A 14,405-nucleotide genomic window follows, 5' to 3' on the forward strand; every position below is an offset into this window, starting at 1 on the left:
ATAGATTATACACTAACATGCAGAAAGTATACTGATACGCATTTTTCAAGAGGGAGGCAGCTACTTACTTGTCCTATAGGATTTACTATTTCAAAAACTACTTTTAAATGAAAAACGGCTTAGGAAGACTAATAGGTGGAACAGACACTGTTAGACAATCGTCTTACACAAAATGACTGGAGGTGACTGTGAGGCCTAGTGAAAAAAGGCTGTGGCAGAGACTTGCTGCTTACTCAAGATCTATTCTTTCTTTAAAAAGTTACTAGGATTTTGATTGAAGTTTTCCTTATACGTACAGTGGCCACATGACAATTCTGACCAATGAGACAAAAACACAAGGATTTCTGGAGGAACGCTGCTATTACTGATTTAGGTATTGGTCCTTCTTGTGTCCTGTTTCTTAGACAACAGATAAAAAGGTACACTGTGGTCACATTTTATGTGATCAGACTTTGCAAATTTGTAGTGAGACACAAAGGATTAATAAGTTTCACTTTATGTGCAAATTTAAAATAATACAAATCACCCAAATTAAAATTCATCAGGGAGTGCTTAACTTTAAAACTGTTAAACCAAGTGAACTGCAAACTGTATTTATGCTATTATCACATGGCAGTGCCATCTCAGTTGGTAAGAAAATTGATATCCACCATTCTTGTTCAACACTGTGAAAACCATATCCTTAAGCACATTAGAATTTCAGCTTGTGATTTTGATGATTAATTATTATGCTTTTATTGTTGAATTTTATTGCTATATGGTAAAATATTTGTTACATCTGTAACAATATCAACCAAGTGTTCCTTAAGTGGGGATGTTAGTGCCTGTGTGAAAAAGAGCACCCTCAAATCAGTAACTGGAATAGAAGTCCTGTATGATAGAAATCATTATGTCCATATTGCTGTGCTTTGGTTGCTTAGAAGCAAAAATATATGCCAGTGATTGTAGCTATATGTGACCCAAGAATACAGTGATCCTATTTCATATTTATTCTTATAAGGAAATTAATCTTGGAATATTTAAGGCAAAAAAAAGAAAAAAAAAAACAGAGTAAGTGAAAACTGAATCAGAATTTTGAAGTACCAAGTTAGGATCTTGAACAAATTCTGCAATACAATGGGAAGCTATCAGAAAGAATGATTCAGGAGGCAGAAGTAAATTGCCATACTCTTTATATCACTGCAAGTATAAATAATACCATTCCTTCCTTATTTGAATAAATGAGGATTAATAAATGTCTAAATGTTTTCAGTAAAGCAACCTTGCTTAAGGGGCTACTAATGTCATAAGGTAAACAATTTTGAAATGTGTGATTGCAGTAAAGCTAACATCTTTGCAATGCAAAGCAACTCTTGTTATTATTGCCAACAGATAAAGAACAGGACACTGACCAATGCCTTACAATTCTTAAAATTGTTTATGTTAGAAAAAAATTTTAAGTTCCTTAAAACTATGGTGGCTTCCCTTGCGGCTCAGCTGGTAAAGAATCCGCCTGCAATGGGTGAAACCTGAGTTCAATCCCTGGGTTGGGAAGATTCCCTGGAGAAGGGAAAGGCTAACCACTCCAGTATTCCAGCCTGGAGAATTCCACGGACTATACAGTCCATGGGGTCACAAAGTGTCGGACACGACTGGGCAACTTTCACAGTAAGGGAATGGAGCATTTTTGTTATGATTCCCTATCCTGACTGATGGGTTCACACACAGTAAGTGTTCCATAAATATGTATTTAATGATGTGACTTAATCTGACATACACATTATCACTTAAGGGCCTTTATAGTATAGCCATGTGCTTTCCTAAACTTCCTCTTCCTAGTACTATGTAAGAGGAAAGTAAAAGATCATGATTCAGCCTTCTCTTTATTCTCTGCCGTGTGACTAAAATATTAGGAAGAAAGTACTCTAAACAATCTCCATTCAAGCCATTTCTTTAATCCCCCAACTATTAACCAGGTCTTCTGCTCTACATATATTTTCTGGTGCAAATCCAACATTTTTAGAACATTTAAATATAAAATTAATAGGAAATAAGATTAATCAAATGAAGAGAATGGGCCAGAAATAATCTTTTTTCTTCCTAGTTTTGTTGCAAATTTCCCTTTTCAAATCCATTACTATAATGCCTACTTAGGTTCTCATTTTTAAAATTAAACATAGAGATAGCTGAAAATGTGGTCACTAGAATATTAACAAAGTGAAGAAATTTAAAGGGTAATTATTTTCGTGTGGTGAAGCTAAAGGTAATTTTTAGTTTTTTTCCTTATATGGTTTAATTTTTAACATGGAATAGATACTTTTGAAATCAGGAAAAAAGTTACTATAATTTTTAAAGAAAATGTAATCAATGCCTGATTATTCACCCTTAGTTATAATTTCCATGGCGAATTTTTACCTAGAATGATTTCTGCCATTTAAAATATTCACCTGAAGAATATAATCACAGAAAAGAAATTTTATTAGTTACTTAAACAAAATATGATTAAATAATAAAGGCTATGAAAACTTTAAACATGAGTTCTAAAGGTAAAAATATTAAAGTTAGTATAATTAACATGAACTGAAATTTCATCCAAAAACTGAAATTCTTGGAGATTGATCAACAAGTAAATTTTTAGTTTTTGTGAGTTTAAGACTTGTATCTGAGAGTTATGTGAGCATAACTGCTTAATGATATCTCTGATTGTACTTCCTTCTCTGTAACATAAGCTTAAACTTCATATCCTTAGGGCTATCATTTCCACAGCCACTCAGCTCACCATAGCAACTATGACATACAAGCAGATGTCCTTCCCCTGACCCCACCTGTGGCTTTCCTCACGTGCACTTTGGCTCTGACTTCATAACCTTTTAAATCTCAGAACCACAGAAAAAAACTAAAGAAATATTAATTATTTTGCTTCAATAACTAATGAAATTGTAAACAACATTCTTTGCTTGTAGAATGTACATATTTATATGACTCATTGGAAAAGACCCTAATGCTGGGAAAGACTGAAGGCAGGAGGAGAAGGGGACGACAGATGATGAGATGGTTGGATGGCATCACTGACTTGGTGGACATGAGTTTGAGCATGTTGGTGATGGACAGGGAAGCCTGGTATGCTACAGTCCATGGGGTCACAAAGAGTCGGACATGACTGAGTGACTGTACTGACGATAGTTGGTGGTTCAGTCGCTAAGTCATGACCGACTCTTGCGACCCCCATGGACTGTAGCCTGCCAGGTTCCTCTGTCCATGGGATTCTCCAGGCAAAAATACTGGAGTGGGTTGCTATTTCCTTCTCCAGGAGATCTTCCCAACCCAGGAATCAAACCCAAGTCTCCTGCACTGCAGGCAGATTCTCTAGGGACTGAGCTACCAGGGAAGCCCTACGTATTTGTGTACATTAATAAATCCTCAAAGGCAACACTTAGGCAGGTCACCTAAAGTGCTACACAGTATAAGTTAAGAAAAATTCTTTTACCAGTGCTTACCTCATCAAATCCAGCAGCTTGCAAGTCTTGAAGCATTTGTGGATTAACTTCTGAAGGACTCCGACTTGTTTCATTTGCAAATGGTTGTAGAGAGTTTCGAATTTCCAGCAAGGCTTTATGATGCATCCCAAACTTGGGTGGATTTCTGACTTGCCGGGGATCTTCAGCTGACATTTTACCCATGTTTTGCTCAGCCTTAGCAGCATCCGATGGTTTGGATAAGTTCCTAAGGGATTCCCGAATTTCCTGCAGCATCTGCCGACTGCTGCCAGTGTAGTTACTGGCAGGAAAGGTCTTAGGCCTCATTTGTCTATATCCTTCTGGCTTTTCACTTCTCTTCATGAAAACATCTATATGTATAACCCACACAGAAGACTTCTTTAACAGCTACTTGATTGAGATTCAGAGCTTTCCCTTGAGCAAAACTTAAAAAAATCTTTTGCAGAAGTCCCCAGGAATGCTACAATTCTTTACAATCTAAATAAAAGGAAAAATAAACAAAGCTATAAAGTGACTGACTGATAAAGAAGTGCCATGCACAGCAGGTATCCCCTTATCCAGGGGGTATACCTTTTAAGACCACAAGTAGATGCCTGAAACTTCAGACAGTACCCAACCCTATATATACAGTAGACATCTGAACAACATGGGCTTGAACTGCATGGGTCCACTCTTATGTGGATTTTTTTCAACAAACAGGTACTACAGTAAACACAATCTGGTGGTTGGTTGAATCCAAGGATGCTGAATGGAGGGCTGACTGTAAAGTTATACTCAAATTTTCAATGGCACAAAGGAACGGCACCCCAGCCCTTGAGCTGTTCAAGAGTCAACTGTACTGTTTTTTCCTATACATACATAACTATGATAAAGTTTAATTTAGGTACAGTAAAAAATTTAACAACTAATAATAAAGTAGAACAGCTATGGGAATTCCTTGGCAGTCCAGTGGTTAGGATTCTGTACTCTCATTCCCCAGATGCCTCAAGTTCAATACCAGGTCAGGGAACTAACATCCCACAAGCTGTGGGGCACTTCCCTCTCCCCCCTCCCCCCAAAAAAGATTTATAACAACATACATGTAACAACATGAATGTAGTTTCTCTCTTAAAATACCTTACTGTATAAATGTTATGTCTTAACTAAGCACATATCATATACTGGGGCGATAACTTTCATAGTTTGAGGTGTAAGAGCATAACTAGTACACATTTCTGTTTTTCTTTTGCACAACCACAATTTTGTGTATAGAAGATTTGTTCTTATGGTAGATATTAAAGTCTCAGTACATATTTTTTTTCTTATTAAACTGAGAACTTTCACTTTAAACAAGCACTTGATGGCTTTTCTTTGGCATATCTGAATTGCCAGCATCACTACTCTTGTGCTTTGGGGCCGTTATTAAATTCTCTCAGCATCTAGGTTGCACTTCATTTATAGCCATCTAGGCATTCCTTTAGTTTGGGTTTCAACTCCAAGTTAGCCATCATTTTACTATTCTTATTTACCATTCCAAAGATGGTTCTCCTTAATAGAGAGGAAAAAAATGAAATAAGAATAGTTTTGCTTCTCTATGTCAAGATACATTTGCCTTTCATTCCCCTAACACAGAAACTGGTAAATATAGGCAGTGCAGAAGTATCTGTTAAACTAATAAATGCAAGTGATTTATTCCTTTTTACTCTGAAGAAAGTATAATTTTATTTCAATTATTAAAAAGAAATGCACCCTATTGAAAAAATTCAAATATCATGTAATTATGTAAGGTAGAAGTCCCTTATAATTCCCTCCCTCAACAGAGAATCACTGCAGTAGGCTGAATAATAACATCCCCAAAGCTAACCACTTCCTAATCCTTGGAATCTGCAAATGTTACCTTATTTGGAAAAAGGGACTTTGCAGATATCATTAAAGGATCTTCAAATGGGGAGATTATCACAGATTATCCAGTTGAGCAAGTACATGCATGAGAGGCAGGGGGAGATTTGATACACAGAAGAGATGGAGGCAATATGACCATGGAGGCAGGGACTAGGGGGTGCAGCCAGAAGCCAAGGAATGCTGGCAGCCAAACGAAGATGGAAATGACAAGGAACTGCTTTTCTCCTAGAACCTCTAAGGAACAGTGGCCTCACTGATGATTTAATTTTGGGCCAGTGACACTGATTTTGGAATTCTTGCCTCTAGAACTGTAAAAGCATACATTTATGCTGTTTTAAGCTTTCAGTTTTATAGTAATGTGACTGGGTTGGCCCAAACCCAACAAACTTTTGGGCCAATCCAATATATAAGATGAAAGAAAGCAACATAATCACTACTTTTTAAAGTCACTATTATTAATACTGCATATATAATATTTTTATTCTTAATCAAAATGGGATCACAACACATTATTCTTTTACATTATCATGTGAATTTACAAGAAAAGAATGTCATGCTGACCAAACTTAAATGACCAAGGAACTCTTTCCTCCACAGCATTTTATGAAATTCATGCTCTGTGTCCTATACTTTAGAAAATGCTGAACCAGAGAGATTAACTCTAGTCCTATATTTACAAAGGACTATATTTAAAGGTTTGTCTAATCAAGGCTATGGTTTTTCCAGTGGTCATGTTTGTATGTGAGAGTTGGACTATGAAGAGGGCTGAGCGCCAAAGAATTGATGCTTTTGAACTGTGGTGTTGGAGAGGACTCTTGGGAGTCCCTTGGACTGCAGGGAGATCAAACCAATCAATCTAAGGGAAATCAGTCCTGGATGTTCATTGAAGGACTGATGCTGAGGCTGAAACTCCAAAGCTTTGGCCACCTGATGTGAAGAACTGACTCCTTGGAAAAGACCCTGATGCTGGGAAAGATTGAGGGCAAGAGGAGATAGGAACGACAGAGGATGGGATGGTTGGATGGCATCACCGACTCGATGGACATGAGTTCGAGCAAGCTTCGGGAGTTGGTGATGGAGGTCTGGCGTGCAGCAGCCCATGGGGTCGCAAGTAGTTGGACACAGCTGAGCAGCTGAACTGAACTGATATTTAACTCTGTACTTTGACAATTACTCAAATGTAGTTACTAACATTCCTAACATCCAAGTGAGTGCACAATAGTCATAGAAATGACTGAGTTCTGGGATATGTGTAATAATGTGTTTTAGGTTTACATAAACAAATAATTAGTTTATACTTTTTCAAATACAGATTGAAATATTATACTTGTGAATAAATATGATGCCTGGAACTTCAAAATAATCTGATTTTATGATGATCTGGATGAGACAAAAGAGTGTTAAACTGATTATTGTTGTAGCTGGGTGACGGGTACCTGACAGTTCACTGTACTATTTCCTCTACTTTTGTGTACACTTGAATTTTCCAAAACAGAAAGTTAAAAAATAAAGAAAAGGAAATGACTCTGGATCTTGGAATGGTTCTGCTACAAATTATTCTGATTCAAATACAAAGTACACTAAAACACACAGGGTTTCTTTAAAGAAACTATCAATAGCATGTAACAATATCTTTTCAACATTAGCTTTTCAAGGAGAATAATAGAAACATAGTTTTTTTTAACTTAAAAAAAACTGGAATATAACTGTTTTACAAAGTTTCTGTATTTAAATGTTCATTTCAACTACGAGATTATCTGCATCACTTGACTTCAGAAATGGTAAAATGGAGGAAATACGGCATATATTTATTTTCAATCATTGTTTATTAATCTCTGTGGCAGAGACTATATTGACATACTGCCCTCTATTTCCCAGATTAGCTGCCAAAGCCCTGCAAGTAGATGTCTGTGAGGCAGTTCTGGGCTGAGGCAGTTGAAAGCTGGTGTGGTTCTCCATCTGTCATTTTCCTGCTTCAGTGACAATCTAGGTGACATTTTGAGATGGTAGCCTCCAATTTATGGAGGCACTGTAGGTCCCTAAGCCACTGAATAGCTTACTACTGACCCCCATGGGGCTCTGTGTGAGCAAGACAGGAATCTCTGATATGTGAAGCCATTGATATTTTGGGATTTGTTACCACAAAACAGTTTAGTATTATGTGGCAATAAAGACCATCCAAAACAAGCAGAGTCTATTTACTCAGAGCTTACTACAGGAAGGGAGTTAGCCACCATCACTTGTGTTTAGCAGAGACTCAAAGGCACGCATGGGAGTGGAAAAACTTTATACCGAAAAAAGAGGGAAGACTTCAAGTATGCTCTACCATAATGAAGTTGGAGGCCAGCTAACTAGAAGTACAGCATCTTGATTGCTTTGGGAAGCATATTTGGTTTTCTCTGCTTGGTCCTGAGGCAGGGTGACAACTACTGATCAAGACTTGACTCTTTGGGACTACTGAAACTAAGACTGTGCGTCACAGTTCTATTTTCATATATGATCTGGCCACTGTGTATCTGTATACATAGTCTCATTATCCTAATACAGAAGTTGATACCTAGACGTGAGGTGCTGCTATAACATAAACATAACATGGTATTGGCTAAGCGGCCAGGCTGAGGGTTTCAAGGGAATGCTACTGGAGGCTGGACAAATGGAGAACCATGTTTCACAGTAGCAAAATATTTGATAAAGTGATTTGCCTGTTATAACTTCCAAGGTAACAAGGAGCCCTACTGAACTTGTAGTTCCACGAAATGAGTTTGGAAAAGAGAATCTTAGAAATGTATGTAGGCTGCTATAGGCTATCTGGCAAAGCATTATAAATAAAGGATAAGGTCATGAAAGAAGCAGCTTACTTGTAAACAAAAATAGAAGGGGATAGAGTCCAGAAATTTAAAGTCTTGTAGAACTGGAAAAGCAACTTGCTTTTAGACCGAAACACGAAGGGATAGAATTCAGAGATTCTGAATGCAGATGCTCAGTGAAACCTCTTAGCTGACTAAAGTAGCCAGGTGGCTTAAAACAAACAAACAAACAAACAACATTAAGGGTATGGCCTTCCCTCAAATAACCAATTGAGAAGAGAAATCAGAGTTCTAAAACCTGTGAACTTTTGTATGGTTACTGACACATGGAACTGACTGGAACTAAACACATCAGAGGCTTTCTAACTTTGAGGAAACTGTTTTGTTAACCATTCAAGCTCAAACTAAAAAATCTTTCAGCTCTTGGGCAACAAAACAAAAACCTCTGGGCTCTTAACTTCTTTGAGCAGTGACTTAGTCAAAAAGATTTGCACCTTCCAAAGAGGAATATTTCCCCAAAGCTCACACTTCATAGGTGACCAAGGATGGAAAAGGAAAAAGAACTCCCTGTTTCTTGGAGAACAATGGCCAATAGTAACAGAGAACAAAGGATGAGGCAGTTCCTCCAAGGAATCTCCTCTTCCTCCAGGGCTGGTTGCTTTCACAAGATCTGCCTGTGGAGGTTTTAAAATTATGTTATCAGAAACTGCTATTTCCCATTCTTCTTTTCCTTTTTAAAAAGATTTACTTGTTTATTTAGAGCTATCGTGGGTCTTCATCGCTGTACTTGTGCTTTCTCTAGTTGTGGCAAGTTGTGTCCCCTCTTCTTTTCTGCTTATTATGGCCCTCCTGTCCTTGTTCTACCATTGTGTACACGGTGAATGAGAGGTAACAAGAGAGGATGACAGACAGCAAGAGTGAGGATAACTTCACAGATCTCTGGACCAAGAGGAGCTATATTTGGACCTGATGGAGAGATTACTGGACATACGGAACACAGGACCTGTGTGTGAATATAACTACTGCTGCTTAGGACCCAATATGCTAGCAAGAGAATAACATAGTACTATGAATGTCTTTCTAGGACAGAAAGTATAGTGTTTTCTTGATTCCAAGATACATGCTTTTCCACATTTAAACATTTTTGAAATTGAGCATATCTTAAAAGCAATATTAAAAGGAATTTGCCAGCTCCAAACCAGAGAAGATCTGGAACAGCAGAGAACACGGTAACTTGACCATCAGTTCAGTTCAGTTCAGTCGCTCAGTCTCAGTCGTGTCCGACTCTTTGCCGACCCCATGAATCACAGCACGCCAGGCCTCCCTGTCCAGCACCAACTCCCGCAATTCACTCAGACTCACGCCCATTGAGTCAGTGATGCCATCCAGCCATCTCATCCTCTATCGTCCCCTCCTCCTTCTGCCCCCAATCCCTCCCAGCATCAAAGTCTTTTCCAATGAGTCAACTCTTCGCATGAGGTGGCCAAAGTACTGGAGTTTCAGCTTTAGCATCCTTCCTTCCAAAGAAATCCCAGGGCTGATCTCCTTCAGAATGGACTGGTTGGATCTCCTTGCAGTCCAAGAGACTCTCAAGAGTCTTCTCCAACACCACAGTTCAAAAGCATCAATTCTTCGGTGCTCAGCCTTCTTCACAGTCCAACTCTCACATCCATACATGACCACTGGAAAAACCATAGCCTTGACTAGATGGACCTTAGTCGGCAAAGTAATGTCTCTGCTTTTGAATATGCTATCTAGGTTGGTCATAACTTTCCTTCCAAGGAGTAAGCGTCTTTTAATTTCATGGCTGCAGTCACTATCTGCAGTGATTTTGGAGCACACACAAAAAATAAAGTCTGACACTGTTTCCCCATCTATTTCCCATGGAGTGATGGGACCAGATGCCATGATCTTTGTTTTCTGAATGTTGAGCTTTCAGCCAACTTCTTCACTCTCCTCTTTTACTTTCATCAAGAGGCTTTTTAGTTCCTCTTCACTTTCTGCCATAAGGGTGGTGTCATCTGCATATCTGAGGTTATTGATATTTCTCCCGGCAATCTGGATTCCAGCTTGTGTTTCTTCCAGTCCAGCGTTTCTCATGATGCACTCTGCATATAAGTTAAATAAGCAGGGTGACAATATACAGCCTTGACGTACTCCTTTTCCTATTTGGAACCAGTCTGTTGTTCCACGTCCAGTTCTAACTGTTGCTTCTTGACCTGCATACAGATTTCTCACTTGACCATAAGTAAAAGGTCAAATTTCCTTGTCACTTCAATTGCATTATTTTCACTGGCAGCACCACATGTGGTTGAATCTAGACCTTTGATTAATCTTCAAAATGTCTTCAAAAGATTTCACTATGATGTAACATTATGTATTCAGAAACTGTCATCCAATATGCAATGCAATTAAAGGCATAAACTGCTGTCAAATTTCGGTGAGATCACAGAATTTTCAAAGAAAAGAGTCTTTTATGAAGGACAAGCATTCAGACATGAAATATCTGTCAAAACCTTTTGAGTTACCTTCAGAAGTTGTTTAATTTCTACCAATAACTCACTCAACTTAGGAAAAAAAAAAAAAAAGCAACAACCTAAGAGGTTAAGCAAAAAGGAAAGGAAGACAAAACTCCAATATTCTTCAATATGCCTCATATTATATACTCAATCATAAAGACAATAAAGAGGTTGAAGATTATTAGCTGGGGTCATAAAAAGCAACACACCATCATGATGTTATATGAAGCCCAAAGTAAATGAGAAGAATTGCAGATTCTGAATGCGAATAAGGCTGAGGCTCAAAAAAAATTGAAAGGCATACAATTGAAGGGATAACTGTATGCCATTGAAGGTTAGTTAAAAACCATGTTCACTTCCTTTGCCCTGAAAAACTGTTACTAAACAGACTGCTTGTTTTAGATTAATTAATGGTATCATGGAATGGAGGAAATTGACAATTCAACGTCATCTTTTAAAATAACTATACTGAATTACATCATGTAGATGTATCATAACTTATCTATCCCCTACTGATGTTCCTTTAGGCTATTTCCAATTTTTTGCTATTATAATGTTTTAAACATTGATCACTTCAACTGTATTGGTAATATTCCAGTTCTGAGGATGGGTGGTGAGTTCATGGGTATTCACTTTATTATGCTTCATAGCTTACATGTATACACATGTTCTTTGTACATATAAAAGTTAATAAAAATTGTGGCAATAAAAATTCTTGGGTTGGGACCTCCACTGCAAGGGGGCATGGGTTAGATCCCTGGTCAGGGAACTAAGATTCCACATGCCATGCAGTGGTATAGCCAAAAATAAATACATAAATAATGAAGTGCATAATTCAATCATTACAGAATTGTAACCATTGAAACAATCCATTAAAAAAAAAAAACAACTTTGTGTGCCAATTATTGAGCATTTCCCTTTAAAATAAATTCCTAGAGGTGTAAGGAATTACTGGGTCAAAGAGGATAAATATTTAAAATTCTGATACTTATTATTTAGGTTGCCTTCCAGAAAGCTGTACTAATTTACAAGCCCTCCAACAATGTATAGTTGACCCTGGCATTAACAAATGTGAAAATGATATGTGAAAACTCAAGAAGTAGAGAACATTTTTAAAACAACTCTTCAACACTAAACAGCTTACCTCTTTAACCCACACCACACTGGTGCCAGATGAATCTTTCTAATATAGTCCTGACCATGTTACCTCACTACTACAGAGCCCTCAATGATTCCTTTAGCTTAGTAATTAAAGCCAGAGATCTGGGTCAAAGAGCAGGGTACAAATCCCAGTTCTGCTAGTAACTAGCTTTGTGATCTTCAAATTGGGCAACAGTCCTATTTAAATAGGGTTATTTTAAGCATTAAATAAGTTTAATACCTGTCAAATGTTTAGAATAAGGGCCTGATTCAATAAATGTTATTATCTTCTTACTCTTTTCACCATCTTACCCACCCAGATTCTCCTGGATGTAACAGACACGCTAATCGAACCAAATTACTTGCTCTCAGCTAATGTACCTTGTGCTTTTCTACTTTCATGTTCTTACCCTTCCTGTTCACTCTTCTTGGGAAAACCTCTGCCATACTTCTTCTTGAAGAAATGAAACCCAGCCTTTAAGGTACTATTCAAATGCTTCCTTCAAGAAGTTTTTATTGAAATGTTAGTTGCTATCCTATCTGAGTGCACTTTACACAAATAAAACTTATTTTTCCTGCTAAATCACAAGAGCATAAGATGTGTTGGGAATATATATATATATATTCTTCAGATGAGACGATCGATCCAGAGGGGTAAAGTGGCCTGCCTAAGATCATATAGCCAGCTGGAAGTCATGCTAGAAATGGACTCCTCATAACCTGAACCAGTCCAGGGCTCTTTTTATCATACCTACATCTTGAGTCTTCCTAAGGGATTATGATTCACATTCTCTGAAGGAACTCTTCAATTTGTTAGACTGGACGGACAAAACCTCCATTTCTTAGAAAGTTCAGACCTTGATCAAATGTGCAAGGACCTACTGTGTAGCACATGGAGCTCTGCTCAATGTTAGGTGGCAGTCTGGATGGGAGGGGAGTTTGGGGGAGAACGGATACATGTATATGAATGGCTGAGTCCCTTCGCTGTTCACCTGAAATTATCACAACATTGGCAATTGGCTATACCCCAATAGAAAATTAGAGGTGTGTTTAAAAAAAAAAACACAAAACTTATAGATCATAACTGTTCCTACTATCCCATTATTCAACACTTGAAAGTCCAGCTTGCTAAGAGAGTTTTCTGATGTACACAAAGAACAAAATGAGCTCCTTCCATACCCTTCCCCCATATCCTTCCCCCTGAGATTCAAAGCTTAGTATGAGTTCCATTTTCCAGAGATAAAAGGACTGCATTAACAATGATGTGCCCTAGATTTCTTCCTTTTACAATAAATTATCATATTTTTTTAAAGTACAAATGTCTCAAAAAATATCACTGATATCTTGTCCAGCTTAAAAGAAGTATAGACGCCATTCATTACAGCAAGAGACAGCATGTCTCCATACTTTGACTAAATCAGTTATGAGAACAGCAACAGTAATATGTACCATCTTAGCAGCAAAGCCTTAGCTGCTCATACAGCAATATTCAAGAATCTCTGCATATTGATGACGTTTTCTCCAACTCACTTTCTAAGAACTAACTTATCAAAAGTGAAAACAGTCACTATATTTTATCTTCATGCTGAAAAAGGTCGCCATTTATACTTGATAAAAATGTTGACCAATGACTAAATTACTTTTGCAGTCAACAAAAATCCCCCATTAATCTAAATATAATATCTGGAAGGAAAACTAAATCATCAGAGTGGAAACTATTCCAATTCTACATTTATGCAGAGTAATAAGAAGAAGCATTAGAAACAAAAACAAAGGGACTTCCCTGGTGGTACAGTGGATAAGAATCTGCCTGCCAATGCAGGGGACACAGGTTCAATCCCTGGTCCAGGAAGATTCCAAATGCTGCAGAGCAACTAAGCCTGAGTGCCACAACTTCTGAAGCCCATGTTCTAGAATCCCAACAAGAGAAGCCACCACAATGAGAAGCCTGCACACCGCAACTAGAGAGTCCGCTCTCCGCAACTAGAGAAAGCCTGAATGCACAACCAGAAATATTAAACAAACAAAAACTTAAAAAAACCCCACAATAAAAAACCGAAGAACCTACAGAAGGAAATCTATGTATCATAACAAAAATATGCAGCAGAAGCATTTATTATTTGCTTTTGAAGAGTGCCAAGTCATATTCAATAAATATTCAAGCACAGAAAAAAAAAAAAAGTGCCTTCCCTGGCATGTACCATGATCTAGTTTCTTGCAGTAGCAGCTGATCAGGGGAACACAATGCTACTTCTTTTACTGTTAAATCAGTCAAATTCCTCCACTGCCTTAGGGAATCAACAAGCTCATTTTACCCATCTGTCAACTTATTAAATCACAAATGTAGACACCTTAGCGGAGAATATTCATTCCAATGATAAGAGTCCTACCTCTTCTTCCACATGGAGTTAATTTGATAAAAAAAAAATTCTTAATCTCCAATATATAATCCATAAAGGCCTGACAAGCTTCTGATTCAAATCCATTTCCCAAACTGGAGTGAAACAATACTATTTGTGAGATGATACTTTTTTCTTACCAGATTTACGAATAACTTCTACCCGACGTTATATTTTGAGTAA

The 14,405-nt window shown here is 37.6% G+C and overlaps 1 protein-coding gene across 2 annotated transcripts in view; it reads right to left on the reverse strand.

Annotated features, from left to right (window-relative positions):
* The window catches only part of LATS1 (large tumor suppressor kinase 1), a 35,938-nt gene that overhangs the window by 20,397 nt on the left and 1,136 nt on the right, over positions 1–14,405 (reverse strand). For both annotated transcript variants that reach the window (XM_018053335.1, XM_018053336.1), the window contains exon 2: positions 3,477–3,953. In XM_018053335.1, the coding sequence (XP_017908824.1) occupies positions 3,477–3,818 (342 nt within the window). In that variant the 5' untranslated portion in view covers positions 3,819–3,953. The remainder of the gene's footprint in view (positions 1–3,476; positions 3,954–14,405) is intronic.

Source organism: Capra hircus, chromosome 9 (assembly GCF_001704415.2).
Source record: "Capra hircus breed San Clemente chromosome 9, ASM170441v1, whole genome shotgun sequence".
Lineage (NCBI taxonomy): Eukaryota > Metazoa > Chordata > Mammalia > Artiodactyla > Bovidae > Capra > Capra hircus.